The sequence below is a fragment of the Triturus cristatus genome, chromosome 7 (assembly GCF_964204655.1).
Source record: "Triturus cristatus chromosome 7, aTriCri1.1, whole genome shotgun sequence".
Classification (NCBI taxonomy): domain Eukaryota; kingdom Metazoa; phylum Chordata; class Amphibia; order Caudata; family Salamandridae; genus Triturus; species Triturus cristatus.
The window spans coordinates 40,121,130-40,148,636 of record NC_140590.1 but is presented as its reverse complement, the minus strand read 5'-3'; the positions used below and the strand labels follow the sequence as shown (position 1 = coordinate 40,148,636).

General features: G+C 49.1%; 1 protein-coding gene across 2 annotated transcripts in view; it reads right to left on the bottom strand.

Annotated features, from left to right (window-relative positions):
• Window positions 1–232: 232 nt before the first annotated feature.
• The window catches only part of LOC146808757 (cornifelin homolog A-like), a 99,996-nt gene continuing 72,721 nt past the window's right edge, over window positions 233–27,507 (bottom strand). For both annotated transcript variants that reach the window (XM_085615571.1, XM_085615570.1), the window contains exon 4: window positions 233–2,199. In XM_085615571.1, coding sequence (XP_085471697.1) covers window positions 2,110–2,199 — 90 coding nt within the window. In that variant the 3' untranslated portion in view covers window positions 233–2,109. The remainder of the gene's footprint in view (window positions 2,200–27,507) is intronic.

Genomic DNA, 27,507 nt, shown 5'->3' with positions numbered 1-27,507 from the left:
TTCTGGTAAAACAAGCTGCTTTACACTTCTTCTGGACTTAGCCTGAAGGCTGCTCTCCACAGCTACCACTTAAGAGTGCTGTCTAAGGTTGTCGAAGACCACTAAAATCACCATAAGGGTTGTCTGGATTGGTGCAAGGTGCCCACTTACATAAGTGTACACCATATACCAAGCCAGCTTCTCACAGACCCTTAAAAAGTAGTGTCTTAGGTACTAGTAAAACACAGACAGGTTTCTTCCGAAAGAGTTTATTAACATGAATAAAGAACAGTTTTAAAGGAACATAGTGCCATCACTCAGAACATGTGACAACAGTTTTGCATAAAATGACAGTACTACCGGAAGCTGTCCTAGTCGGGCTCCCTGTACCGTTGCGGCGGTCTCCATCCGTGGGGTGCAGAGTGGGTGGTTTAAGGAAGGAAGAAGACGAGAGTCTATTAACCATTTCCATATCTCAAGGAATACTAGTAGAGAAAGACTGGTGTGACGTCCTTATCTGCATATTAAAGTGGTGGGAGTGCAAAAGAGGCCTAGAGGGCACAATGGTAGCAGGGGCTGAAAAAAACAGGCCTATATCGGTATATGATGGAATTGCAGAGGCTAACATGGTATGTATCTGTACATTAAAGCAGTAGAGCTGCGTCGGGGGGAACTGGGGGCTGGAAAGCAGATCTAGATCTATAGATTAGGTTAGGCTTCTAAGGATACGGTAATGAGACAGCAGTGATTCAAGGGGCCCCAGGGGCTGGCAAGCAGGTCTGCATGCATACAGTGATACGACAACACTGATTAAAGGGGCCCCATGTCTGCATGCATACAGTAATAAGATAGCACTGATTCTAGGGGCCCTGTGTCTGCATGCATATAGTGATACGATAGCACTGATTCTAGGGACCCCATGTCTGCATGCATATAGTGATATGAAAGCACTGATTCTAGGGGCCCCATGTCTGCATGCATATAGTGATATGAAAGCACTGATTGTAGGGGCCCCATGTCTGCATCTATACAGTTATACGATAGCACTGATTCTAGGAGCCCCATGTCTGCATGCATACAGTGATATGATATCACTGATTCTAGGGGGCACAGGTCTGCTTGTATACAGTGATATAGCACTGATTCTAGGGGCTCCTTGTCTGCATGCATACAGTGATATGATAGCACTTATTCTAGGGGCTCCAGGTCTGCATGTATACAGTAATAACAGTGATTTAAATTGGCATCTACAGCTTGTAAGCAGATCTGCATCTGTAAATTCAGGGTTTTGGGTGATGTATGGGGGAGTAGGGCATGAAACGTCTATTAAGGGGGCAGGGGTCGAAGTATATCTGAATCTGGTAAATAAAGGGTAGGGGTGCTTCAGTGGGTCCTGGGTGAGTATGGGTCTTGGAAGGTGGCCTGTTTCTCTATATTAAGAGGATGGGGGGGATTAAGGGTTACTGGAGACAAGGGCAGTGGATTGGGGAGAGGGTGCTTTGGTGGGTGCTGGGGGAGCAATGGTCGTCTTGGATGTTGTTCTGTTTCTCTGCCGTTAGACGATGGACAGCGGGTTGTGGGGGATGGGGGTGCTTCCTTATATCCCTCACATTGATTAGTCCTCTAGGGTAGTGTGTGGACCTTCCCATTGGAGGCCGCCAAACAGTGAACCCCTCTGATGGGAGGAAAGCGTGGACCACGATTCGCGCAAATGTCATGAGTGCCGGAAGTGACATCACGCACTCATTGACCCCGTACGATGTCACGTTGTTGACTCCTTCAACTGCCTCGTATGTACTGCTGACGGGCTGGACAGAGAAGGAAGCAAGGGAAACTGCTAATAGTTCAAGGATTCCTGGGCCTTGCTCAAGGCCTCTTCCTGCCTCAGCCTGGGGACCCTGGGACCGGGCAAGCCAGGGCAGGGCTAGGGTGCCCGTTTGGCACCCCTGGGGAAGGAGATGATCATTTTAGATGTCGGCATCTGAATTATTCTATTCATTTCTTCACGATAAGGAAGGATCTGTGGGTAGCAAGCCTTGGCACAGTGGACATTTTGGATCAGAAATCAGCAGGAGGGACCCATTCTTTGGATAGAGGTGGCCAACACTCTTCCTCGGCCCATTGGTGGCCTCAATGCCTCCTCTTCAGCTCCCTTGCCATCTGGCAAAGTACGCAGTACCCACAGAAGCACTGGCAGAAGAAGTCTCGGCAGATGGAGCCCTGTGGAAGGAAACAGAAGAAGTGAACAAGTGTGCCCCCTAGCTGCCACTGCCCTCCTGTTGCGTTACAATGGGTGTAGCCCACTGCTGCAACACCCCCCTTGCGACACCTCATTGGGTGTGCCCCACTGCTGCCACCCTCTCTGGCTGCCTCTCCCTGAGTGTGCCCCACTGCAGCCACCCTACCTCCAGCTGCATCTCACTGAGTGCCCCACTGCTGCCACCCCCCTCCAGCCTCATCTCACTAGGTGCGCCCCACTGCTGCCACCACTCCTCCGAGCTGTATCGCACTGGGTGTACCCTACTGCTGTCACCCCTCCAGCTGTATCTCAACTGGTGTGGCCCCCTGCTGCCACCCCTCCAGCTGTGTCCTACTGGGTGGGCCCCCACTACTGCCACCCCTCCTCCAGCTGCGTCTCACTGGGTGTGTCCTACTGCTGCCACCCACCCTCCAGCTGCATCTCTCTGGGTATGCCCCACTGCTGCCACCTGCCTCCAGCGGTGTCTCACAAAGTGTGCTCCACTGATGCCAGCCCCCTCCAGCCGCATCTCAGTAGGTGTGCCCCTGTGACGCCACCCTTCTCCAGCAGCATCTCAGTGGGTGTGTCCCATTGCTGCCACCATTCCTCTACCTGCATCTCACTGGGTGTGCCCAACTGCTGCCACCCCCTCCAGCTGTGTTTCACTGGGTGTTCCCCACTGCTGCCACCCCCCTCCAGCTGCATCTCACTGGATGTGCCCAAACACTGCCACCCTCCCTCCAGCTGTCTCTCACTTGGTGTGCCCCACCACTGCTTCCACCCTTGTCCAGCTGCATCTTACTGGCTGTGCCCCCATGCTGCCACCTCCTCCAGCTGCATTTCATTGGGTGTGCCCCACTGCTGCCACCCCTCTACAGCTGCATCTCACTGGGTGTGCCTACTGCTCCCACCACCTCCTGCTGCATCTCACCATGTGTGCCCCACTGCTGCCACCCCTCTGCAGCTGCATCTCACTGGGTGTGCCTACTGCTCCCACCCCCTCCTGCTGCATCTCACTGTGTGTGCCCAACTGCTGCCACCTGCCTCCGCTGCCTCTCACAGGGTGTACCCCACTGCTGTCGTCCCTCCAGCTGCATCTCACTGGGTATGCTACACTGGAGCCACCCCCGCTGCTGAATCGCACTGGGTGTACCCGAATGCTGTCACCTCCCTCCAGCTGCATATCACTGGGTGTACCCCATTGCTCCCACCCCCTCCTGCTGCATCTCACTGGGTGTGCCCCACTGCTGCCACCTACCTCCAGCTGCATCTCGCTGGGTGAACCCCCACTTCGGCTACCCCCCTCCAGCTGCGATTCACTGGGTGTGCCATCTGCTGCCATCCCCCTCCAGCTGCCTCTCACTGGGTGTGCCCCACTGCTCCCACCCCTCCTGCCTCATCTCACTAGGTGTACCCCACTGCTGCCACCACTCCTTCGAGTTGTATCACACTGGGTGTGCCCCACTGCTGCCACAACCCTGCAGTTGCATCCCACTGGATGTGCCCCACTGCTACAACCCCCTTCCAGCTGCACCTTACTAGGTGTGCCTCACCGCTGCCACCCTCTCCAGCTGCATCTCAAAGTGTGTACCCACTGCTGCCACCCACCTCCAGCTGCATCTCACTGGATGTGCCCCACTGCTGCCACCCTCCTCCAGCTGCATCTCACTTGTTGTGCCCCACCACTGCCACAGCCCTCTACAGCTGCATCTCACTGGGTGTGCCTACAGCTCCCACCCCCTCCTGCTGCATCTCACTATGTGTGGCTCACTGCTGACACCCCCCTCCACTGCCTCTCACAGGGTGTACCCCACTGCTGTCACCCCCCCCAAGCCATCTCTCATTGGGTGTGCCCCACTACTGCCACCCCGCTCCAGCTGCATCTCACTGTGTGCCCACTGCTGCTAGGCCCAGATCTCTGTACTGGGGTGAATGTATGACATTGTTCTATCCATCAATTGTTCTTTTTGCATTTGTCACCCCTCCAGCGGCATCTCACTGGGTGTGCTTCACTGCAGCCACCCCCGCTGCTAAATCACACTGGGTGTACCCCAATGCTGTCACCTCCCTCCAGCTGTATCACACTGGGTGCACCCTATTGCTCCCACCCCTTCCTGCTGCATCACACTGAGTGTGCCCCACTGCTGCCACACCCTTGAAACTGCATCTCACTGGATGTGCCCTACTACTGCCACCCTCCATCCAGCTGTCTCTCACTTGGTGTGCCCCACTGCCGCCACCCCTCCAGCTGCATCTCATTGGGTGTGCCCCACTGCTGCAACCCTCTGCTTCTGTGTCTTAGTTGGTGAGCCTCACTGCGGTCACCCTCCCTCCAGCTGCATCTCACTGGGTGTGCCCCACTGCTGCCACAGCCCTCTACAGCTGCATCTCACTGAGTGTTCCTACTTCTCCCACCCCCTACTGCTTCATCTCACTGTGTATGCCCCACTGCTGCCACCCCTCTACAGCTACATCTCACTGGGTATGCCTACTGCTGCCACGCCCCTCCACTGCCTCTCACAGGGTGTACCCCACTGCTGTCACTCCTCCAGCTGCATCTCACTGGGTGTGCTCCACTGCTGCCACAGCCCTCTACAGCTGCATCTCACTGGGTGTGCCCCACTGCTGCCACAGCCCTCTACAGCTGCATCTCACTGAGTGTTCCTACTTCTCCCACCCCCTACTGCTTCATCTCACTGTGTATGCCCCACTGCTGCCACCCCTCTACAGCTACATCTCACTGGGTATGCCTACTGCTGCCACCCCCCTCCACTGCCTCTCACAGGGTGTACCCCACTGCTGTCACTCCTCCAGCTGCATCTCACTGGGTGTGCTCCACTGCAGCCAGCCCCGCTGCTTTATCGCATTGGGTGTACCCCAATGCTGTCACCTCCCTCCAGCTGCATCGCACTGGGTGTACCCCAATGCTGTCACCTACCTCAGGCTGCATCGCACTGGGTGTACCCCAATGCTGTCACCTCCCTCCTGCTGCATCTCACTATGTGTGCCTCACTGCTGCCACCCCCCTCTGCTGCCTCTCACAGGGTGTGCCCCACTGCTGCCACCCCCTTGCAGCTGCATCTCACTGGGTGTGCCCCACTGGTGCCACACACCATCCAGCTGTGTCTCACTGTGTGCCCACTGCTGCTAGGCCCAGATCTCTGTACTGGGGTGAATGTATGACATTGTTCTGCATTCTATCCATCAATTGTTCTTTTTGCATTTGTCACCCCTCCAGCGGCATCTCACTGGGTGTGCTTCACTGCAGCCACCCCCGCTGCTAAATCACACTGGGTGTACCCCAATGCTGTCACCTCCCTCCAGCTGTATCACACTGGGTGCACCCTATTGCTCCCACCCCTTCCTGCTGCATCACACTGAGTGTGCCCCACTGCTGCCACACCCTTGAAACTGCATCTCACTGGATGTGCCCTACTACTGCCACCCTCCATCCAGCTGTCTCTCACTTGGTGTGCCCCACTGCCGCCACCCCTCCAGCTGCATCTCATTGGGTGTGCCCCACTGCTGCAACCCTCTGCTTCTGTGTCTTAGTTGGTGAGCCTCACTGCGGTCACCCTCCCTCCAGCTGCATCTCACTGGGTGTGCCCCACTGCTGCCACAGCCCTCTACAGCTGCATCTCACTGAGTGTTCCTACTTCTCCCACCCCCTACTGCTTCATCTCACTGTGTATGCCCCACTGCTGCCACCCCTCTACAGCTACATCTCACTGGGTATGCCTACTGCTGCCACGCCCCTCCACTGCCTCTCACAGGGTGTACCCCACTGCTGTCACTCCTCCAGCTGCATCTCACTGGGTGTGCTCCACTGCTGCCACAGCCCTCTACAGCTGCATCTCACTGGGTGTGCCCCACTGCTGCCACAGCCCTCTACAGCTGCATCTCACTGAGTGTTCCTACTTCTCCCACCCCCTACTGCTTCATCTCACTGTGTATGCCCCACTGCTGCCACCCCTCTACAGCTACATCTCACTGGGTATGCCTACTGCTGCCACCCCCCTCCACTGCCTCTCACAGGGTGTACCCCACTGCTGTCACTCCTCCAGCTGCATCTCACTGGGTGTGCTCCACTGCAGCCAGCCCCGCTGCTTTATCGCATTGGGTGTACCCCAATGCTGTCACCTCCCTCCAGCTGCATCGCACTGGGTGTACCCCAATGCTGTCACCTACCTCAGGCTGCATCGCACTGGGTGTACCCCAATGCTGTCACCTCCCTCCTGCTGCATCTCACTATGTGTGCCTCACTGCTGCCACCCCCCTCTGCTGCCTCTCACAGGGTGTGCCCCACTGCTGCCACCCCCTTGCAGCTGCATCTCACTGGGTGTGCCCCACTGGTGCCACACACCATCCAGCTGTGTCTCACTGGGTATGCTCCACTGCTGCTGGCTCCTTCAAGCTGCATCACACTGGGCGAACCCCACTGCTGCTACCCCCCTCCAGCTGCGATTCACTGGGTGTGCCCTACTGCTGTCCCCTCCAGCTGTGTCATACTGGGTGTGCCCCACTGCAGCCACCCCTCTCCAGCTGCATCTCACTGAGAGTGTCACTCTGCAGCCACCCGGCTCCAGGTGCATAACACTGGGTGTGCCCCACTGCTCCCACCCCTCCTGCCTCATCTCACTAGGTGCGCCCCACTGCTGCCAACACTCCTCAAAGTTGTATCAGACTGGGTGCGCCCCACTGCTGCCACCCCCTTGCAACTGCATCTCAGTGGGTGTGCCCCACTGCTGCCATATCCCTGCAGCAGCATCCCACTGGATGTGACCCACTGCTCCAATCCCCTTCCAGCTGCATCTCAGTAGGTGTGCCTCACCGCTGCCACCCCCTCCAGCTGCATTTCAAAGGGTGTAACCACTGCTGCCACCCACCTCCAGCTGCATCTCAATGGGTGTGCCCCACTGCCATCCCCCTCCAGCTGCATCTCACTGGGTGTGCCCCACTGCCACCCTCCTCCAGCTGCATCTCACTTGGTGTGCCCCACTGCCAACCCCCTCCAGATGCATCTCCCTGGGTGTGCTCCACTCCAGCCAGCCCCGCTGCTTTATTGCACTGGGTGTACCCCAACGCTGTCACCTCCCTCCAGCTGCATCGCACTGGGTGTACCCCAATGCTGTCACCTCCCTCCTGCTGCATCTCACTGTGTGTGCCCCGCTGCTGCCACACCCCTCAAGCTGCGTCTTACTGGGTGTGCCCCACTACTGCCACCCCCTTGCAGCTGCATCTCACTGGGTGTGCCCCACTGCTGGCACACACCATCCAGCTGTGTCTCACTGGGTGTGCTCCACTGCTGCCGGCTCTTTCAAGCTGCATCACACTGGGTAAACCCCACTGCTGCTACCCCCCTCCAGCTGCAATGCACTGGGTGTGCCCCACTGCTGCCACCCCTCTCCAGCGGCATCTCACTGAGTGCCACTCTGCAGCCACCCGGCTCCAGGTGCATATCACTGAGTGTGCCCCACTGCTGCAATCCCCCTCCAGCTGTTTTCACGGAGTGTGCCTCACTGCTCCCACCCCTCCTGCCTCATTTCACTAGGTGTGCCCCACTGCTGCCAACACTCCTCAACGTTGTATCAGACTGGGTGTGCCCCACTGCTGCCACCCCCACCAGCTGCATCTCATTGTGTGTGCCCCACTACTGCCCCTCTCCAGCTGCATCTCACTGTGTGTGCCCCACTGCTGCCACCCTCTAGCCATCTCTCATTGAGTGTGCCCCACTGCTGCCACCCCGCTCCAGCTGCATCTCACTGAGTTTCTGCTCACTGCTACTACCCCCTCCAGTTGCATCTCACTGGGTATGCTCCACTGCCACCCTCCTCCAGCTGAGTCTCACTGGGTGTGCCCCACTGCTGCCACTCCCCTCCAGCTGCGTCTCACCGTGTGCCCCACTGCCAACCCCTCCAGATGCATTTCACTGTGTGTTCCCCACTGCTGCCACCCCCACCAGCTGCATCTCACTGTGTGTGCGCCCCACTACTGCCCCTCTCCAGCTGCATCTCACTATGTGTGCCCCACTGCTGCCACCCTCTAGCCATCTCTCATTATGTGTGCCCCACTGCTGCCACCCCGCTCCAGCTGCATCTCACTGAGTGTGCCCACTGCTGCTACCACCCCCTCCAGTTGCATCTCACTGGGTATGCTCCACTGCCACCCTCCTCCAGCTGAGTCTCACTGGGTGTGCCCCACTGCTGCCACGACCACCTCCAACTGCATCTCACTGGGTGGGTTCTACTGCTGTCACCCCTCCAGCTGCATTTCACTTGGTGTGCCCCACTGCTGCCACGCTCCAGCCATCTCACTAGGTGTGCCCCACTGCTGCCACCCCCCTCCAGCTGCGTCTCACTGGGTGTACCCCAATGCTGTCACTCCACTCCACCTGCATCTCACTGCTGCGTCATCCTGTACCTGCCTTCTGTGATGTAACATTGTTGGCAGCACCCACACTCAGAACATTTTTTTAAAACTACTGCCCTCTCCAGACATCCCATACCTCCTCCAGACTTGGTTCTCTCCTCACCCTCACTTCTCCTCTCTGAAATAGTTCTCAAATAGCCATATTTCAGCATGTCTGCCTTTGCACAAACACCCCAAACACACCCTGACGAAAACAACTCATCCCTGACACCTAAGAAAGCACAACCGTCACACAAAAACATGCACCGACACACACGGCTGTCAGACATTTACACATCAGAACATCATGAGACAACAGAGCCCACGTGCACAGAGGATGACATTCCAATATTTATACCCACCACACTCAAATACACCCAAGCACATCCTCACACGACTAAACACACACAAACACATCTTGACACACCATAGCAACCTCCAACACAATGGCATACCAACGTGCACAACCACAAAAAGCCAGGTAGTGTGAGGTCTCAATTGTGCTCAAGGGTACTGGCCAGGGAGTGTGAGGGGTCACTTGTGCTCAGGGGTACTGGCCAGGGAGTGTGAGCTCTCACTTGTGCTCAGGGGTACTGGCCAGGGAGTGTGAGGGGTCACTTGTGCTCAGGGGTACTGGCCAGGGGGTGTGAGCTCTCACTTGTGCTCAGGGGTACAGGCCAGGGAGTGTGAGGGGTCACTTGTGCTCAGGGGTACTAGCCAGGGGGTGTGACCTCTCACTTGTGCTCTGGGGTACTGGCCAGGGAGTGTGAGCTCTCACTTGTGCTCAGGGGTACTGGCCAGGGAGTGTGAGCTCTCACTTGTGCTCAGGGGTACTGGCCAGGGAGTGTGAGGGGTCACTTGTGCTCAAGGGTATTAGCCAGGGGGTGTGAGCTCTCACTTGTGCTCTGGGGTACTGGCCAGGGAGTGTGAGCTCTCACTTGGTCTCTCAGGTGGTGGCTAGGGAGTGTGAGCTCTCACTTGTGCCCAGGGACACTGGCCAGGGAGTGTGAGCTCTCACCTGTGCTCAAGGGTACTAGTCAGGTATTGTGCGCTCTCACTTGTACTCTGGGGTACTGGCCAGGGTGTGTGAGCCCTCGCTTGTGCTCTGGGGTACTGCCCAGGGAGCGTGAGCCCTCACTTGTGCTCAAGGGTACTAGCCATGCAGTGTGAGCTCTCACTTGTGCTCAGGGACACTGGCCAGATGTGAGCTCTCACTTGTGCTCGAGGGTACTAACCAGGTAGTGAGAGTTCTCACTTGTGCTTAAGGGTACTGGCCAGGTAGTGAGAGTTCTTACTTGTGCTCAAGGGCACTGGCCAGAAATTGTGAGCTTTCACTTGTGCTTAAGGGTCCTGGCCAGGGAGTGTGAGCTCTCGCTTGTGCTCAGGGGTATTGTCAAGGAAGTAGGATTTCTCACTTGTGCTCAGGGGTACTGGTCAGGAAGTGAGAGCTCTCACTTTTGCTCAAGGGTACTGGCCAGGGAGTGTGAGCTCTTGCCTGTAGTCAGGGGTACTAGCCAGGGAGTGTGAGCTTACACTTGTGCCCTGGGGTACTGGCCAGAGTGTGAGCTCTCGCTTGTGCTCAGGGGTCCTCACCAGGGAGTGTGAGCTCTCACTTGTGCTCTGGGGTACTGCCCAGGGAGTGTGAGCCCTCACTTGTGCTCTGGGGTACTAGCCATGTAGTGTGAGCTCTCACTTGTGCTCAGGGGTACTGGACATGGTGTGAGCTCTCACTTGTGCTCAGGGACACTGGCCAGTGTGTGAGCTCTCACTTGTGCTCGGGGGTACTGGCCAGGTAGTGAGATTTCTCACTTGTGCTTAAGGGTACTGGCCAGGGAGTGTGAGCTCTCACTTGTGCTCAGGGGTACTAGCCAGGGGGTGTGAGCTCTCACTTGTGCTCCGAGGTACTGGCCAGGGAGTGTGAGGGGTCACTTGTGCTTAAGCGTACTGGCCAGGGAGTGTGAGCTCTCGCTTGTGCTCAGGGGTATTGGCAAGGAAGTATGATTTCTCACTTGTGCTCAGGGGTACTGGTCAGGAAGTGAGAGCTCTCACTTTTGCTCAAGGGTACTGGCCAGGGAGTGTGAGCTCTTGCCTGTGGTCAGGGGTACTGGCCAGGGAGTGTGAGCTTACACTTGTGCTCAGGGGTCCTCGCCAGGGAGTGTGAGCTCACTTGTGCTCTGGGGTCCTGCCCAGGGAGTGTAAGCCTTCACTTGTGCTCAAGGGTACTAGCCATGTAGTGTGAGCTCTCACTTGTGCTCAGGGACACTGGCCAGATGTGTAAGCTCTCACTTGTGCTCAAGGGTACTAACCATGTAGTGTGAGCTCTCACTTGTGCTCGGGGTACTGGCCAGGTAGTGAGATTTCTCACTTGTGCTTAAGGGTACTGGCCAGGGAGTGTGAGCTCTCGCTTGTGCTCAGGGGTATTGGCAAGGAAGTATTTCTCACTTGTGCTCAGGGGTACTGGTCAGGAAGTGAGAGCTCTCACTTTTGCTCAAGGGTACTGGCCAGGGAGTGTGAGCTCTTGCCTGTGGTCAGGGGTACTGGCCAGAGAGTGTGAGCTTACACTTGTGCCCTGGGGTACTGGCCAGCGAGCGTGAGGTCTCACTTGTGCTCAGCGGTACTGGCCAGAGTGTGAGCTCTCGCTTGTGCTCAGAGGTCCTCGCCAGGGAGTGTGAGCTCACTTGTGCTCTGGGGTCCTGCCCAGGGAGTGTGAGCCTTCACTTGTGCTCAAGGGTACTAGCCATGTAGTGTGAGCTCTCACTTGTGCTCGGGGGTACTGGCCATGGAGTGTGAGCTCTCACTTGTGTTCTGGGGTACTGGCCAGGTAGTGTGAGGTGTCACTTGTGCTCAGGGGTTCTGTCCAGGGAGTGTGAGCTCACACTTGTGCTCAGGGGTACTGTCCAGGGAGTGTAATTTCTCACTTGTTCTCAGGGGTACTGGCTAGGGGGTGTAAGCTCACACTTATGATCAGAGGTACTCACCAGGAGTTGTAAGCTCTCACTTGTGCTCAGGGATACTGGCTAGGTAGTGTGAGCTCTCACTTGTGTTCTGGGGTACTACTTAGGGAGTGTTAACTCTCACTTGTGCATCAGACTTGCGCTGGCATTTCTGCCTCACAATGACATAGTCTCCTCTTGTGAACACAGTGCTCCTAGCACATCGCTTTCTATCCATGTAGATCTTCATTCTTTGTAAGATGAATCAGCAGCACGGAGATTATTAATGCCAATAGATCTTTCAGCGGTCCATTGTGGCAACTTGGTTCCTGTAGCTCTCCTAAACATTAAGGTAAAAGGGCGGTCACCCGTGGTGGAATGGGTGGTGGAATGGAAGTTGACCTGTATGCATGAAGCGCAGACTGAAGAACTGATTTGATTTGAAGCTTTTCCAGCGCAGCGCAGCGTGCTGAACGGTCTTCTTGAGGGTGCTCATGAACCTCTTCACAACTCCAATCGCCAGCAGCCAGAGAAGTGTTCTTTTCTGATGCTTGATATTCAGATGAGTGAGAAAATCTTTAAATTCAACTATTGAAAGGCGGGCCCTTGCCAGATTTCAAAAATCGAAAGACCACCCCATGTTGCAAAAATACTTTATCTCCCAATGACTGTCATGAGTAGTTGATGACAAATCTTCTACAAGGGGAATACTCACTGACTCAAGAATGTGCTGATCATCTTTAATTGGTAGACTGGATCATTAACTGCAGAAGGGGCTCTATCCAAATTGCAATAACTAGCTCCGTCATGTCGAATTGCGCAGATATGTACTGAAAGCGCGGATGTAACACATGATGATTCTTCATTATAACGTATGGATGTTACATTTGTGAAAGGTAATAAAACAAAAACAACCCAATAGGAGACGAAAAGGTAGTAATGTACCTGCAATTCTCTTCCTGGTCGAGTTGGTGATATTCTTTGCTCAAATCGAGATCGGAAAAGTCCTGGGGTATATTTACAAGGGCATTGTGCCACTGGAATGACACTTTTTCCGACATTCCAGTGGTGCAATGCCCTGCTCCATATTTACAAAGTGGTGTTAAGCCACTTTGTATGGCTTAACGCCGCCGTCTAAATATCATCCCCTCACGCTGCGAGAAAGGGGCGTGCAATGGGTGCTGCTGTGAGCATTCCACTGCAACACCCATTGCTTTTTGATGGATCTGTAAATCTGAGGCAGCGCCAAAAACTAACACCATTGAATAGCAGGCGTTAGCTTGGTGCAACGAGGAGAAATACTTTAATGTCTTCTTGTGTTTGCTCTTTCTATGTGCGCTGCATTCTTCAGCACGCATAGAAAGAGAAAACCGCCTTTAAAGATTGTTTATGTGTAGGAAGGGACACCTTCCTGCACATAAACAATCAACCTTGCAACACAGGCTCACTTGCACCATGGTGCAAGAGTGCCTACGTTCCATGGAATCATCCGGCCACGCAGGCGCCCTTGCACTATGGCGCAAGGTTGTCTGTGTTGGCGCTAGACCGCTTTTATTAGCGCAATGGAAAACACAGGGGTGCGCCATATTCTTGTAAATATGGCACATCCCTGCGTTTTTTAAAAATAGTACAGCACTGCTAAATGACGTGCAGCGCCACACTATGCTATTTCCTTGTAAACATACCGCACATTCTCCACTCAGCTGCTTGATCATGTCAGCAATGTGCGGACATGGATGTCATTCTCTTTCAATTGCCTTGCTTGCTTGGCGCATATCAACGCAGATGCGCACAGCTCCTCCACTATGGGGGATACCCATGGTATCAGACCAGTAGACAACTCAATGATGTCTTGTTTCAAAAATGTCTCATTTCTTTCTCAACGGCCTCTTGTAAATGAAATTCAGAACGACAATGTCATTGAGTAACAACATGTGTCCTCATTTATGTGTAGCTGTACTTTCATTGTGTGAAGTCTTCCTAGTCCATGAAACAACAATGGAAAGCGTTTCACTATCCCAGGGTAGGCATTGATTTTGTAGTTTACAGAAATCAGCCCCATGTCAGCAGCAATGCTAAAAGTGAATAAACAGGAACTCGATAAAGTACTTGGCAGGCCATGAATTGGTGCTTGTACTTGTCTTTTTATGTTTCACGGTTGCTATAAATGAACCTTGACTTTTCTGTGCTGTTGATGCAGCCCATGTATACACTCTGGTGTTCGACTGGGTTGTACGGGGCACTGGAGACAGTTCATTGTACTTTGCCACTGGCATAATGTTGATCGATGCACCACGTCTATAGTAAAAGGTATGGAGCACCCATTCACTTTCATTGTTTTACATTTTTTCCCCATTAAATCATCACCAAAACTTTAATTACATGAGAATTTCATGAGAGTAAATGTTAAACAGCAACATATCAGAAAAAACTTATATTATAAGAGCTACAATTAAACTGGGTGCAAAAATAGCAACTTCATCATTATTAGAAGGAAAAATAATTTAAAGATGGGAAAAATAAAGAGACGATTATCTTCCATACAATCTGGTTGCATACTGGTACCTTTTTTATACATTTAATTACCCTCCTTCCATCTCTTTAGAGGGGCCCATATGTTTTCTCCTTTTCTTCTTGCTTTTGGGCCTTTTTCTCATATACCCCTTTCTCTAGGTTATAAGTGGCTAATAGTCTACCTAACCATTGCTGAAATCCGGGTGCCGGAGGATCCAACCAAGCTGAGGCAATGCATATTCTAGCAACTGCCATGGCTATGAAAAGAAAGGGACGATAGTCCTCTAGTGCATCATTTTTGCTAATTCCCAGCAGTACAAGTTGGGCTGTTAGATGTATTTTTATTTTCTGTGATAAATTCATAAACTTTTCAATTTCACCTAACCAAGTACCTAGAGCGGGGCATGTCGCAAACATATGTATCAAGTCGGCTTCAGTACTGCTGCAGCTAGGGCATGCGATTCCATCCTGTCCACCCCACTGAGCAATTCTAGCCGGGGTATAGTATAATGAGAACAGTGTTTTGTAGTGTTGTGCCTGTAATCTTGCCAACCTCAGCACTATCCTTCCTATTTCAGGGACTCCCAAAAATATATTGTGTTCTGTGCCCAGCTTCTGTTCACATTTAGACCCAGGTTTCTCAAGGTCATCCTGGATAAGCGTAGCCAGCTCCGAGTAGATCGGACTCATTGTGCACCCTTCTTCAGAGCGGACCACATCCACAACTCCATTATTGTTGAAACCTATGATACCCCCTTTCTTTTGGGTTAAATAACTCCGGACTTGTAAGTATTTAAAAACGTCCCTAATATGTATCCCAAATCTGATTTGGATATCACTAAATACTAGTATACCCGATGTATCTGGAAGATCTCCTATCGAGCGGATTCCTGCATCCTCCCATCTTGACATAATATTATCTTCCGAAAGATCTCTGGCATAGTTGGATTTCTAAAGAGTTGCGTGCAGAGTTTTAAATCTAACTTTTTTATAGTAACTTGGCTCAGTATAGTTCAGGAAGCAACCCCGTGCGGCCTCCCCTATTAGTAGTTCGTACACATCCTCCGACCCGGGTTGGTTCTTCTGCTCTTCTGTTTTCCCTCCCAACAATACATTTGGAGAGTGGCGGCCCAATAGTATAGTCTTAAATCAGGGACGCCCCCCCCCCTCCTCCTTTCTCCTTGGCTAATGTCATGAGTTTGAGTGCCCCTCTAGTCTTACCGTGCGACCAGATGAACCTGTTGAGCATATTTCTTATTTCTTTGAACCAGGACTACCCAAACTCCAGGGGGATGGTCCTGATGAGATAAAGTATCTTGCGGAGAAACAGCATCTTTATTATGTTGCATCTACCTACAATAGAGAGGTGAAGATTGTGCCACCTGTCAAAGTAATTTTTCCCTTTCCTTATTATTGGAGCAATGTTAACCTCCACTAATCGCTCAAGTTCAGATGTAATATTTATCTCTAGATATGTAGCCATATTTGTGACTCGTGGACACGTAAAAGCGGACACCATATAGACAACTATTTGGGGTTTTTGCTGGTTAAGCTGATACCCTGAGATTAGCCTGATTCTGCTCCTTCGTTACCCATTTCAGTGACTGCAGTTTGGGGGTCAGGTGTAACAACTGCCAAATTGTCCACATATGCGAGGATTTTTGTCTCCAGCGCCTGAAATCTGATTGGTTTAATTGTACAGTTTCCTTCAATTCTTTGTATCAGGGGTTCGATGTATATGGAGAAGAGTAGGCGGGAGGAGGGACACTCCTGTCTAGTTCCCCTCAAGATCTGTATTGGTTCCGTATACCATCCCATTGACTCTAACGCAGGCCGCCGGGTTCTTGTAAAGGCTCATAATTGCCTTAATAAATCCTTCTCTTAGCCCACACCGTTCAAGTTTCCCTACAGGTAGACCTGTTCAGTGGTTCCCCTTCCAGGTGTAAACCTGTGCTGTCGTGAGTGGATTACCTTACTTATGATGGAGCTTAATCGAGTAGCAAATACTTTCGAGAAGGTTTTGGAGTCACTGTTCATTAGAGTGATAGGTCTGTATGATCCTCGTTCTCACGGGGGTTTGCCTTTTTTTAAGAAGACGACTATTACCGCCTGAGCCCAAGACTTGGGTATAGAGTTCCCCCCTTGTGCCTGTCTAAACATTTCTAACATGTCCCGTTTTAATAGATGGTAAAAGATTTTATAAAATTCCAAGGGGATCTGATCCGGCCCCACCGCCTTGCCCGAAGGGAGATTCATCAGGGCCCTGTGTAGTTCTTCCACTGACAAATTCATCTCCATAAGGTCTATATCGTTAGTGGCAAATCGCTCTATTTGGATGTCTTTCAGATATTCACTAACAGAGTGACGGGACGGCTCGAGTTCCTCCTGGTATAGTTCGCTATAATATTTATGAAATAGCCCATAGGTTCTTTGACCAAATTCCCATCTTTGTCCTGTATCTCGGCTATCTCCCCCATCACCCATCTATGCCTTGTCCGAACGGTCAGCATATGTCCTACTTGCTCACTAAGTTCATAACACCCCTCGCGCCATGCAAGATATTTCTCAGCTGCCTTGGTTAATGAGATTTCCCCAATTTCAGCTTTAGTCACCGCGATTTTATGTATCCAAACCTCTAGTGGTGCCCCTTGTGCTATTGCCCTTATCAATTACTCTTCTAGAACAGCCATTGCATAATATAATGTATTAGCTCGTTCGGCTTCTTTTTTTCTCCTTCAAGAGCTATAGCTAAGTGTCTCAACTCTGACCCCAGCTTTGAATGTTTCCCAGACCACTCCACTACTAGCACTGTCCATATTTATTTCCAAAAAACACTCAATTCAAGTATTCATGTGTGCAATATAGTCTGGGTCTTTTAGTAAACCTCTCTCGAATGTCCAGACTGAGTCTTTCCTCTCCGCCCCAATGAGATTAACAGTTAATACTAGAGGGTTGTGATCTGAGAACACTCTAGGGTACTTTTCTATGGCAATGTCTGAGGCCAAGTGAGATGAGGTAAAAAAAATAGTCTGATCGTGCTACCATTTTATGCGTTGCGGAATAATACGTGCTCCCAGGATCTGGAGCTTTAGTCTGTGCCCAGATTTCGACAAGTCCGTTATCTTGAATCAGCGACAACAAAGCCCTACACGCCTTGTTTTTATGGCCTGAGTATTTGCTGATGCCCCCCCCCCCCCCATCTAATGCCCAAGCCATTAATGTTTAAGTCACCGAATAGTAGGACTGGTGTTTCTCGTGAAGCCAACTCTGAGTTCACCTCCTCCAAGACCTCCGGATCATCACCCGTAGACTCATAGATGCAACAGCACCCATTCACTTTCAGTGTGATTTTGGGGCAGTGCCCAAGTGAATTTTACCAGCATTCTTCCTTGCAGGGAGCTAATCCTACATGGGCAGGTTGTTCAGTGGTCAAGATTGACATTGTGCACCCATCTTCCTCACGGTCGCTCGACAATAACGGTGACTAACTTTAGACAAGTAATTTTACGACAATCGACTTTGTTCAGTTTCTACTTACTGCTTGCCATTTCTGATGTTGCTGATTGGTCTTATGGGTGTGACTGGAATGTTTCTGGAATTATCCAACACCCATTTTGTTTTCTCCAAGTGACGCACTTGATCTTTCCTCCATGTTGTTTCCTCAACGTGACGCACAAGATCTTTCTCTCGTTTTTAAAACCATTACAAAATGTTTCTCTTTATTGCAGCCTTTGCTTAACTATCCAACGGCGCGACATTTAAAAATCCACATCAAAAACACAACTTCTTTTTCTTTGCAGTCACTGCTCTCCATCCTTCTACCTTGTATTTCACCTTGCTTTTACATTCAGCACTGATAGCTGGTTGTCTGTCAGCTCTTTCTTCCCCTCTCACAGCCATGAGTACTCACTCCAAGCTGAGTGACTCTTTCAGCATTCGTTGTCTGAAGGAATCGTAGAGACAACTGCCTATTACTCTGAGACGCATGGCCTCTTCAAGCATTGCAAGTTCAATGAGTTCAATGATGAACAGCAAATCAAGTCTTTCAACAAACTCATCCATCGTTTCATCAGTTCTCTCCCTGTTTCCTGACTGAAAATGTATCTTTCATAGTCAACATTTGGCATTGGACTGAACTTGGTGTTTAACGCTTCTTTGATGGTACGTCACTTCACCACTGAGTGGTATTTTCTTTATCGCTTCTTTGACTCCTTCACCTGCCAAATTCTTTCGATATTTAATGATCTTTTTGTTTCTTCCAGCGCATCAATGAAATCGTCAAAGGTTTTGAAACAGGCAGTCCACCTGTCATCAATATTCTGCTGTTTGGTGGTATCGAAGGGAGGCAGTGGTTTTAAGAAGGCGGCTGCATCATAACCTGTGGAACTTTCTGCTGCCACTAGTGGCGCCTGCTCCGACAGTGTCGGCTGGCCACTTTGACTGGCACCTTGGTTGCGAACTAGCTGTGCAGTAACATTTGGGTCATAGCACCTACTCTCTGGTGGTGAAGTGCGGTCTTCTTTGGTGGTGAGTAGCAGTTTTGTTTCTTGCACAGGATCTTCACCACTCTTTGCATTGCACCTGGTTTCTACTGACTCTAGCATTTTGTTATATTTGAAATGTTTTCCGCTTTTAGTGCTTCCTTTCACTCGGCAATCACTGCCTTCAGCGCTTTTCTGTACCTGGTTGTCCCGGTCTTTAGTATTCCTTCTTTTAACAACAAAGGTGACCCAAATAAAGTCATCTAGGGACCCTGGGAATCAATTATTTAACACAACAGTGGTCCCTAGGGGAGAATATGAATGAGCAGAGAGCAATGAATACAGACCCAATCAGTGCTGTATTAGTTAAACTTATCCAGCCGGACAGTGGTTCAATGTTTAATTAATCGACAATTCTTTAATCGCCTTGAAGATTGGACTGCTCTTGTATAACCAGAGACACTGTACCATATCTGTGAATATGGTCTTCTGGTAATAATTCCTGTAATCCTTGTATGCACTGCATATGATTTTAATTATGGCTTCACTTTCACTTCCCATAATGAACAAATGTTTTAAACTTCCGCTTCACCTTTATCACATGTGCCTCACACTTGATGCAGCCCTCACCACTGAGTGCTCACACCTGACCACCTAACTCCCTGGGCTAGCTTCACTCCATTCCAAGACGGCCCCCGCTCTCACCTATTAGGTCTTTTTTACTTTCCCATCCCTCCACCTGATCACATGACTCATCGCCTATCCGTGCGCGTCACTCCCCATTTGAGACTGAGCAGGTTTTCCTTCCTCTCCGCATTCACGGACGCTGACCCCCGTTATAGTACGCCGCATCGACCGGCTCAAGGTAAGCCAATTGAACTGCCAAACCCGAGTGTCCTCGAGTACCTCGCCCCCCTTTTTCTCCCCCTGTTAACGTTCCTTTAGAGGCCATCACGCCGTTTAAAAGCACACGACTGTGGCTCTTCCATTGGGACGCCTATTATTCGCCCACGCTGCCTCACACCACGAGGTGAATTACCATTAGTTGCGCCAACCTTGATTGCCATCGCACACCCTTCCCGCGCCTTGATCCTTACCCTTTTTTCCAGGCGGATGCATTTAATACTCGCAACCACCACCCATGCCGCCAGCATTGAGGAACTCTAAACCATTGCTCCACGGACTATACACAACTTTCGCTGGTAAGCACTTTGCCTCACCTCCCCTTTGCCTCACCTCCCCTTTGCCTTAGCAACAAATAACCCTTATCGTCCGCCAACCATTACATTGGGTTCCCTTCCACATCTAGGTCACCCCTCGCGCGCTGGCCTATCCCCGCACTCCTCCTTCATGGAGGATTTGCTCCGAGAAGAATGCTCCCAACAAGTAAGAATGACTTTCCACCCCTCACGCATGGCCCATCAACCGCCCTACATGCCACTAACCGACCTTGGAAGGTTCCGATACCAGTAGCTTCCAACACTGCATGCAATCAAAGATGAATGCATGCGAGGAACACCCTGTTCAACTGTTATCTGCACCGTCACTGCGCCGTAAACCCCCCCTTATATCAAACACCTTGTCAGTGCGCCGGCATCTTTTTGCTAAAATCACTCTGTGGACCAGAGAAGAGCGGAACGAAGGAGAGGCTATTGTCCACGCTGGATGATCTGGAGGTGCTATGCCGAGAGCTGATTGGCAATTTCCGGTTTCTGGAAAGCGCCAACATCTCACAGTCTGGGGAGGAGAACCAGGTGGATTGACTTCAATGTGTTCATGGCTGCCAACTTTGCTAAATCTTTATACCATTGTCTTGGGCTGAAGTGGAAATCTTGCGCCTACCTCTTTGATTTCCTCCTCCTCGACGTCTCTGTTGCTGCCCGAGTCTCCCTCCCGCCTCCCGCCACCGCCACCGCGTCTGCCATCCCCGCGGCCGCTGTGTGGTGGGAGACTACAACTCCCAGGCTCCTCGGCTTCCCACTACCGGAAGCTGTCACACCATCATCCGCGCCTGGAGGCGCCTTAAAAACAACTCTACCCCCAGCGTCGCGGGACCGTCTGTGGCCGGCCGGGGCAGGCCGTGGCTGGGCTGGGCCATTCCATTAAATTACCCCGTTATCGCCCTGGTTGAGAGGCTGATAGTGACTTTGATCTTCGGAGAGTGCTCCAGCACTGCCTGTTCACAGGTGATCTACTTATAACTGGACATTCCGCCTTGATTAATCATTGCTTTTACCATCCTGTACTGCAATATACCAAAACATTGACTTTACTTCTGTGTTACCACTGTTATAGTGATTGAGGGATCATGACTTCACGTATTACTAAGCCCAGAATATCAACGGTGGGCGGTTCAGTGAGGGGAACCTTGGATCTCTTCATAACTAGAGCAGCCTCAGCGCTGGAGCACGAAATAGCTATCACAGAACGACGTTTATCTTCTGAACCTCTGTACAAGAAACGTTCCTCACTGGGTAACATCCAAAGGGCTATTACACCTCCCCCTAATAAAAGGAACAAAATAGATCAAATACATGACCACACTACACCTATGGAGTCACAAGATTCAATTACTTCAAATCACGGGAATGTAGAAGATTTGCATTCTACCTCTACTCCCGAAGCTATTAGTGTCGATCAGGTTTCAATTATATCTATAGACGACCCTAACGGTCCAATATCCCATAAAACACGGGTGCATTCCGCACTGAAAAACACAAAGATTAAAAATGGGATCACTCAGCCCAGGCGGTCCGTTAAAGTATCTAAGAGGAAAAATACCTCCCTAGTTAACTCTAATCAAAGAACGGAGAATATCATTACAGAAAGTTCCTCTACATCGCCTAAATCATTAAAAGAACTAATAGGCTCTATGGAACTACTAGTTAAAGCACTGATACTGCCACTTATAGACAGAGTAAAAAGAATGTCTGTTCAACTTGAGTCTATGGAACAAACAATTAAAACCAACACTGAAGTGATCAGGGCTTTTGCTAAAGTTACAGACCCAAATACAACGGTCCCTAAACCTCCCCAAGAACGATCGGGTGATAAATCATCCATTCAACATTCTCTACTAGGGAACAAAGCTTTACCAACGACTCCCCGGACTCATAATAACCCTAGCATTAGACTTAGTGTAGATCGTGAGGCGGGTAATTACAAGATTTCCAATGAACAGGAGAAACAATATAAACCCATGAGTAGACCTCTCCCAACTAATGACATGATAAGGGGTAAACAACAAATAATAAACCTCCCCCCGGAAGCAGCTCCTTATGTGGTGGTACTGACTGGGGTTCCAGAATTAAAGGGACCAAGGATTGAGGGGCAGCAGGAACTTAAGAACAAAGTGATTCATTGGTTAGGCTGTAATAGACCCTTGCCGGCCCACATTGATGGAGAAATTCTCAATGTAAGGAGACTATGGTGGTTGGGACACAGACCCAAGGATATTAGAGGCGACCTCATCATTATTAATTTTAGAGATAGCAATGTGGTTAGACACATGGGTGACTGGTCGAGGGAGACGCAATCTCCACTTGAGCTTTAACTTATTTCTATACCCAATCTATGTTGTCCAAATTTGACAGAGCCTGTCCCCGACTTGGTTACATCAGAGAACTACCTAGTTATAGTGTCCCTATTTTCAATCGATACTCCGTGCTTTCGGGAATGGAAGCAGTGGACTGACGCTCTATCCAGGTCCCCGGGGAAACACAAGTTGAAAAACTACAATCCCACAAAATAGCAACACGCTCACATAATGGCAAAAACCCCATAGTTCAGTTGGGCAGCAATAACCTAATTTTATTAACACCTTTGAAAGATTTGTTAATCCGTCCCGAACTGCCCCATATAAGTCTAGATTTGACGGAATCGAAAACGCCCAGTATCCTTGGAAATAATTCCATCTTTACTAGACCTATGGAATCTTTAACATCAAAACAGTTTAAAACTCAGTCGGAGACAACTTTACATAAACAAGGTCTACCAATAACACTGCTTTTTTGGAACATAGCAGGTTTATCCCCTAAAATTGAAAATGGCCAGGGCCCTACACTTTTTGAAAATTCAAATATTATCTGCCTACAGGAGACATGGACTACAGATGCAATTCATATCGTAGGCTACAAAACCTACTTTTCATCTGCTGTCTCTACATCCTCTGGCAGAGCAAAGGGCGGTCTAATCATCTATATTACTAACTTGCTAGGAAATGTCCAAATCATTCCAGTTATCCTAGATGTCCATTTTCAAATACTGAGCATTCGCTTTGCTAAAGGGGAACTGGCTCTCCTTGTTAATTTTTACAACAACTTAGAGTATGAATTACGGGTAGTTCTCCGACAGATCTCCTTTCATTTAACAACATTGATCAAAGCATCCCACATGGGTGCAACCATTATCTGGGGAGGTGATTTTAATTTACATTTGTGTAAAATTAACAAAGGTATATTGTGTGGGCTAATAGATGAACAAGAGGAACCAACTCTCCATTTCTCGCATACCGGTGCAGGTCCTACCTTAAATGAGATACTAATCGATATGGACCTCGTAATTGCTAATAGTAGGAATCCTGAAACCGATTGGCCGGAGTCGACTTTTATAGGTAGAGGAAGCCACTCTATTATTGACTTTATTTTAATTTCGAACTCAGTGGGAAACCGGATGAAGGATTTTGACACACATATCACTGTAATAAGTGACCACTGTGCCTTGACCATAACATTTTTACCATTATATGAATCCCGAACTCAAACCTTATCTAGTATATTGAGACAAAACTTCCTTTACTTGGATAAGCTTAACGGTTATGCTCTGAAATCGGAAAAGGTGGACGCAGTAGAAATATTAAGCAGAATAATGAAAGAGGTCTCTAACGACATTGTAAAATGCCTAGATTTGCACATCACGGAACCTGAACTTTTGGCCCACTTTGGGGAGATCCTGAAAGCAACTAATAATGCTTGGTTTGTGAAATCAAAAAAACTAACCCATTTGAAAAAACTAGGTTGGTTTAACCACAGATGCACAGTTGCCCACTCCAAACTTAAAAAAGCTTTGCAAAAGAAAGACAGGGTGCCCCAGGAAATAATAACCTTGAGAAGAGAATATAATTCAGCCCTTAAAGACAGAAAATCTGAACTCAAGTCGGATCTATGGGCGCAACTCCAGAAAAGCATTAAAAATAAAAATAGTTCTGCTTTCTGGACCATTGTCAAATCTCCTTTTTTTAGTAACACTAACGATTCGCCAACTATTGAGGTGGCAATCGATGCGGGGGCCTGGGTAGAGCACTTTTCAAAGATCTTTGCAAATAACTCCATGGAAGGGGACACTCAAGACCCGGTAGTCTTAACATCTTCAGGAACATCCCATCCCCTAAATATCGATATAACCATGGAAGAAGTGATATTAGCATTAAAAGCTAGCAAAAATGGAAAGGCCCCGGGCCCGGACGGGGTTCCCATAGACCTATTTAAATCAAATCTAGAACTCTGGGTCCCAATCCTAACAAGGGTCCTTAATGCGGCATGCGGGGTGAGATTACCAGGATCATGGTCTAAATCAATCATGATCCCTATCTTTAAGAAAGGAGATAGTCAAGATGTCACTTGTTAGCGACCAATTTCACTATTAGATTCGGTGGGCAAAATGGTGGGGAGGATTATATTAGAAAGCCTCCAGGACTGGGCCGAGGATTCCAAAATTTTATCGGATATTCAGTTCGGGTTCCGGGAGGAGCTAGGGACAGTTGACCAGGCCCTAAACCGGTCATTAATACTGGGAAAATATATATCTGCTAAAGGAGGCAATGTCTATATGGTTTACGTAGACTTGTCTGCGGCCTTTGATTGTGTCAGCCATTCGAAATTATGGTCCACATTACGGGATATGGGAATAGACACAGCACTACTAAACTTTTTACACGAACTGTATTCTAATGCTTCAGCTAGGGTAAGGTTTGGGGTTAATGGAGAACTAACTGCCTCATTCAGTGTGGAGAGAGGAGTGAGACAGGGGTGTGTCCTGGCCCCCTTTCTTTTTACCCTCTATACTAATGGCCTGGAGAGAGCCATGTTGAAGGGGAGTCAGGACCTCCCACGTGTAAAGGATAGTCAGATCCCGGCCTTACTATACGCCGATGACGCGGTGATTTTGGCAAGAACCCCAATTGAGTTACAAACGGCCCTGAATAGATACTCTGATTTTATGGGCTCCTTAGACTTACGAATAAACATAAAAAAAACGTTTGTTATGTCCTCTGGCCCCAGTAAAAAAAAAAAGAAAAAAAAAACAACAAGGAAATTTATCTGAACCAAGAGAAAATTGCCACCACAGCCCAATATCCCTGTCTGGGAATTATTATTGACCGCAAATTACAATGGAAAGTAGCACTTGAATCTAGAAAGCTTCAGCTCGTACGAACTACAAAGGCCATTGTTAATTTTGCCCAAAAATTGGGCAAGAGACCTCCTGCGGAACTACTAAAAAGATACATTGCTAAATGTCAATCTGTAGCATTATATGGGGCAGGACTAGGGGTGGGCGGAATTTTCGAAATCCATTTTCGCAAATTACCGCGAAAATGTTTAAAATTATCGCAAACGAGCGGAAATTATCGCGAAGATGCGGAATTTTTTTTCCAGCATGTTCGTGAGATTTTCTGCATGGTTGCGGGTCGCCAACTTACCCATGTGGTTGCTTGCGGGCGCGGCCATCTTGTTTTGAGTTGTCTCGCGGTGCATGATCGCGAGAAGACGTGATCGCGCGACGCATGACGTCACTGCGGGCGCGAACTGTCGCGAGACAGCGCAAATGGCTAAGAACAATCCAACATCTCATGGAGAACGCGACCGGATCAAGAAAACTTGTCGGCCAACGCAGGGATTCAGGTAAGGCGATCGCGCGCATGTATTATTTTACAGCGCGAGCAAGAAACAAATTATCGCCAAGCTGCGGAAAGCGGAAATTGACATTTTCGCGCTCTCCGCGGAACGCGAATATGTCAAATGATCGCAATTTCCGCGAACGGAACAAAATTTTTGCCCAGGCCTAGGCAGGACTGTGGGGTTACATAGATACCCATTCACTCCAAGTGATCGAGAATGCCTTTCTGAAATACCTTTTATCTCTTCCTACGAGTGCATCGACCTTTGCATGTCACATGGAACTAGTCATTCCTTACATTTCAGATTTAGCCAGAATTCAACCCCTTCTACTCTGGCACCGCATCTGGTCCTTGGACAAGAATACTTTCACACAATTAATAATCCGAGACTCCATGGAGCTGGATTCCGTAACTAAAATTCGATGGCTAACTTACATAAGATCTTTTTTAACTGATTTAGGTATGGAAAAGTACTACCTAGTTCCAACCTCAATCATAGCGGTATCTAGAAATACTTTGAAAAAAGGAGTCTCTTAGCCACCTTGAAGAACTCCGGATTGTTAATGAAGGGTCAAAACCAACTGTACAACAAAGCATGGCCCTTGAAATTACTCCTAATATTCAGCCTTACCTAACCTTTGATATTACCACCTTTGAAAGATTTCTTTTGGTCAGATTTAGGCTGAATTTGTTCCATCGTTTGGTCGCCTTCCCAACAAATAATAACTGGGATAAGGTTTTATCATGTTGTCCTTGTGATAATATTTCCAAACAGGCAACAATTCATACTGTTTTCTTTTGCCAATTTTACAGTGAGTATAGGAAAAAATGGCTAATACCGCTTTTAAGACTCATCGGAATTAGAAGGTGCTGTCCAGCATTACTGGCTTTACAGCAACTGGATGAGGAATGGACAGCAAGGTCAATAGTGAAGTTTCTGAAATATATCTTTCGACATCGAATGAATCTATAACAACTACACGATGTTTCAGTTCCACAGAAGTTCCTTTCTTTTAACTTAATTTTATCTTTTTAAATGTCTTTAAGAAATAGCTGCTATTTTAATATATATATATATATATATATATATATATATATATATATATTTGTACAAATTAGTGATGTATTTTTATGTGACTGCTTTTATGGTTTTCACAATGATAAAAGCCGAAGAAAGTAATTTCATTCATTCATTCACTCTGTCACTGCGACAATTTTCATTCTTTTTGTGCTAGTTGAATGATACTAGGTCACTTTACAGTTGTTTTTGTGCTCTACTAAGTCGCTACTTCATATCGCTAAAATCGCTCTGTCACTGCGTCAATTTTTATTCAAATTGTATTCTTTTTGTACCAGATGGATGACATTAGGTCACTTTACAGTGTTGTTTGTGCTCTATTAAGTTGCCACTTCAGTTTGACAAGCGCACCAAGTAATATGAGGTTATGTTTACTTTACATACATCCGTCTAACTCTCCCTTTTCATGTTTGCCTTTTTTCCCCTCTGTAATTTTACCTTTTTGATGGTTAATGAATAATATACTAATCTTAGGCACGTATTAACAGGCACGCTTATCTAATGTCCTGAAGATGATCCTTGCACTGTTCTCTTGGATCGAAACGCCGTCGACACCTCAAACTTCTCATACATACACTGTGATGTTATTATCTCTTATGTAGAGTTCCTTGTGATTTGTTTGTCTAAATTGATGATTTGTCTTGGAAACAAACCATGAGCATTGCCTGAGCCTCCCCTAAATGCTTCTCAAACTGTATGTCTATGTCTCTGTAGTAGGACTCAGGCTTGTGTCCCACTTTCAGTATCCTTGTCCGCACATTCCCTAAAGAACTGTTGATTAATTAAACATTGAACCACTGTCCAGCTGGACAAGTTTAACTAATACAGCACTGATTGGGTCTGTATTCATTGCTCTCTGCTCATTCCTATTCTCCCCTAGGGACCACTGTTGTGTTAAATAGCTGTCTTTAGTATCGTCATACTGTATGAATGATGGCTCTGTTACGCTGTGTCACAGTATCGCTGGTCTCAACTTTGCC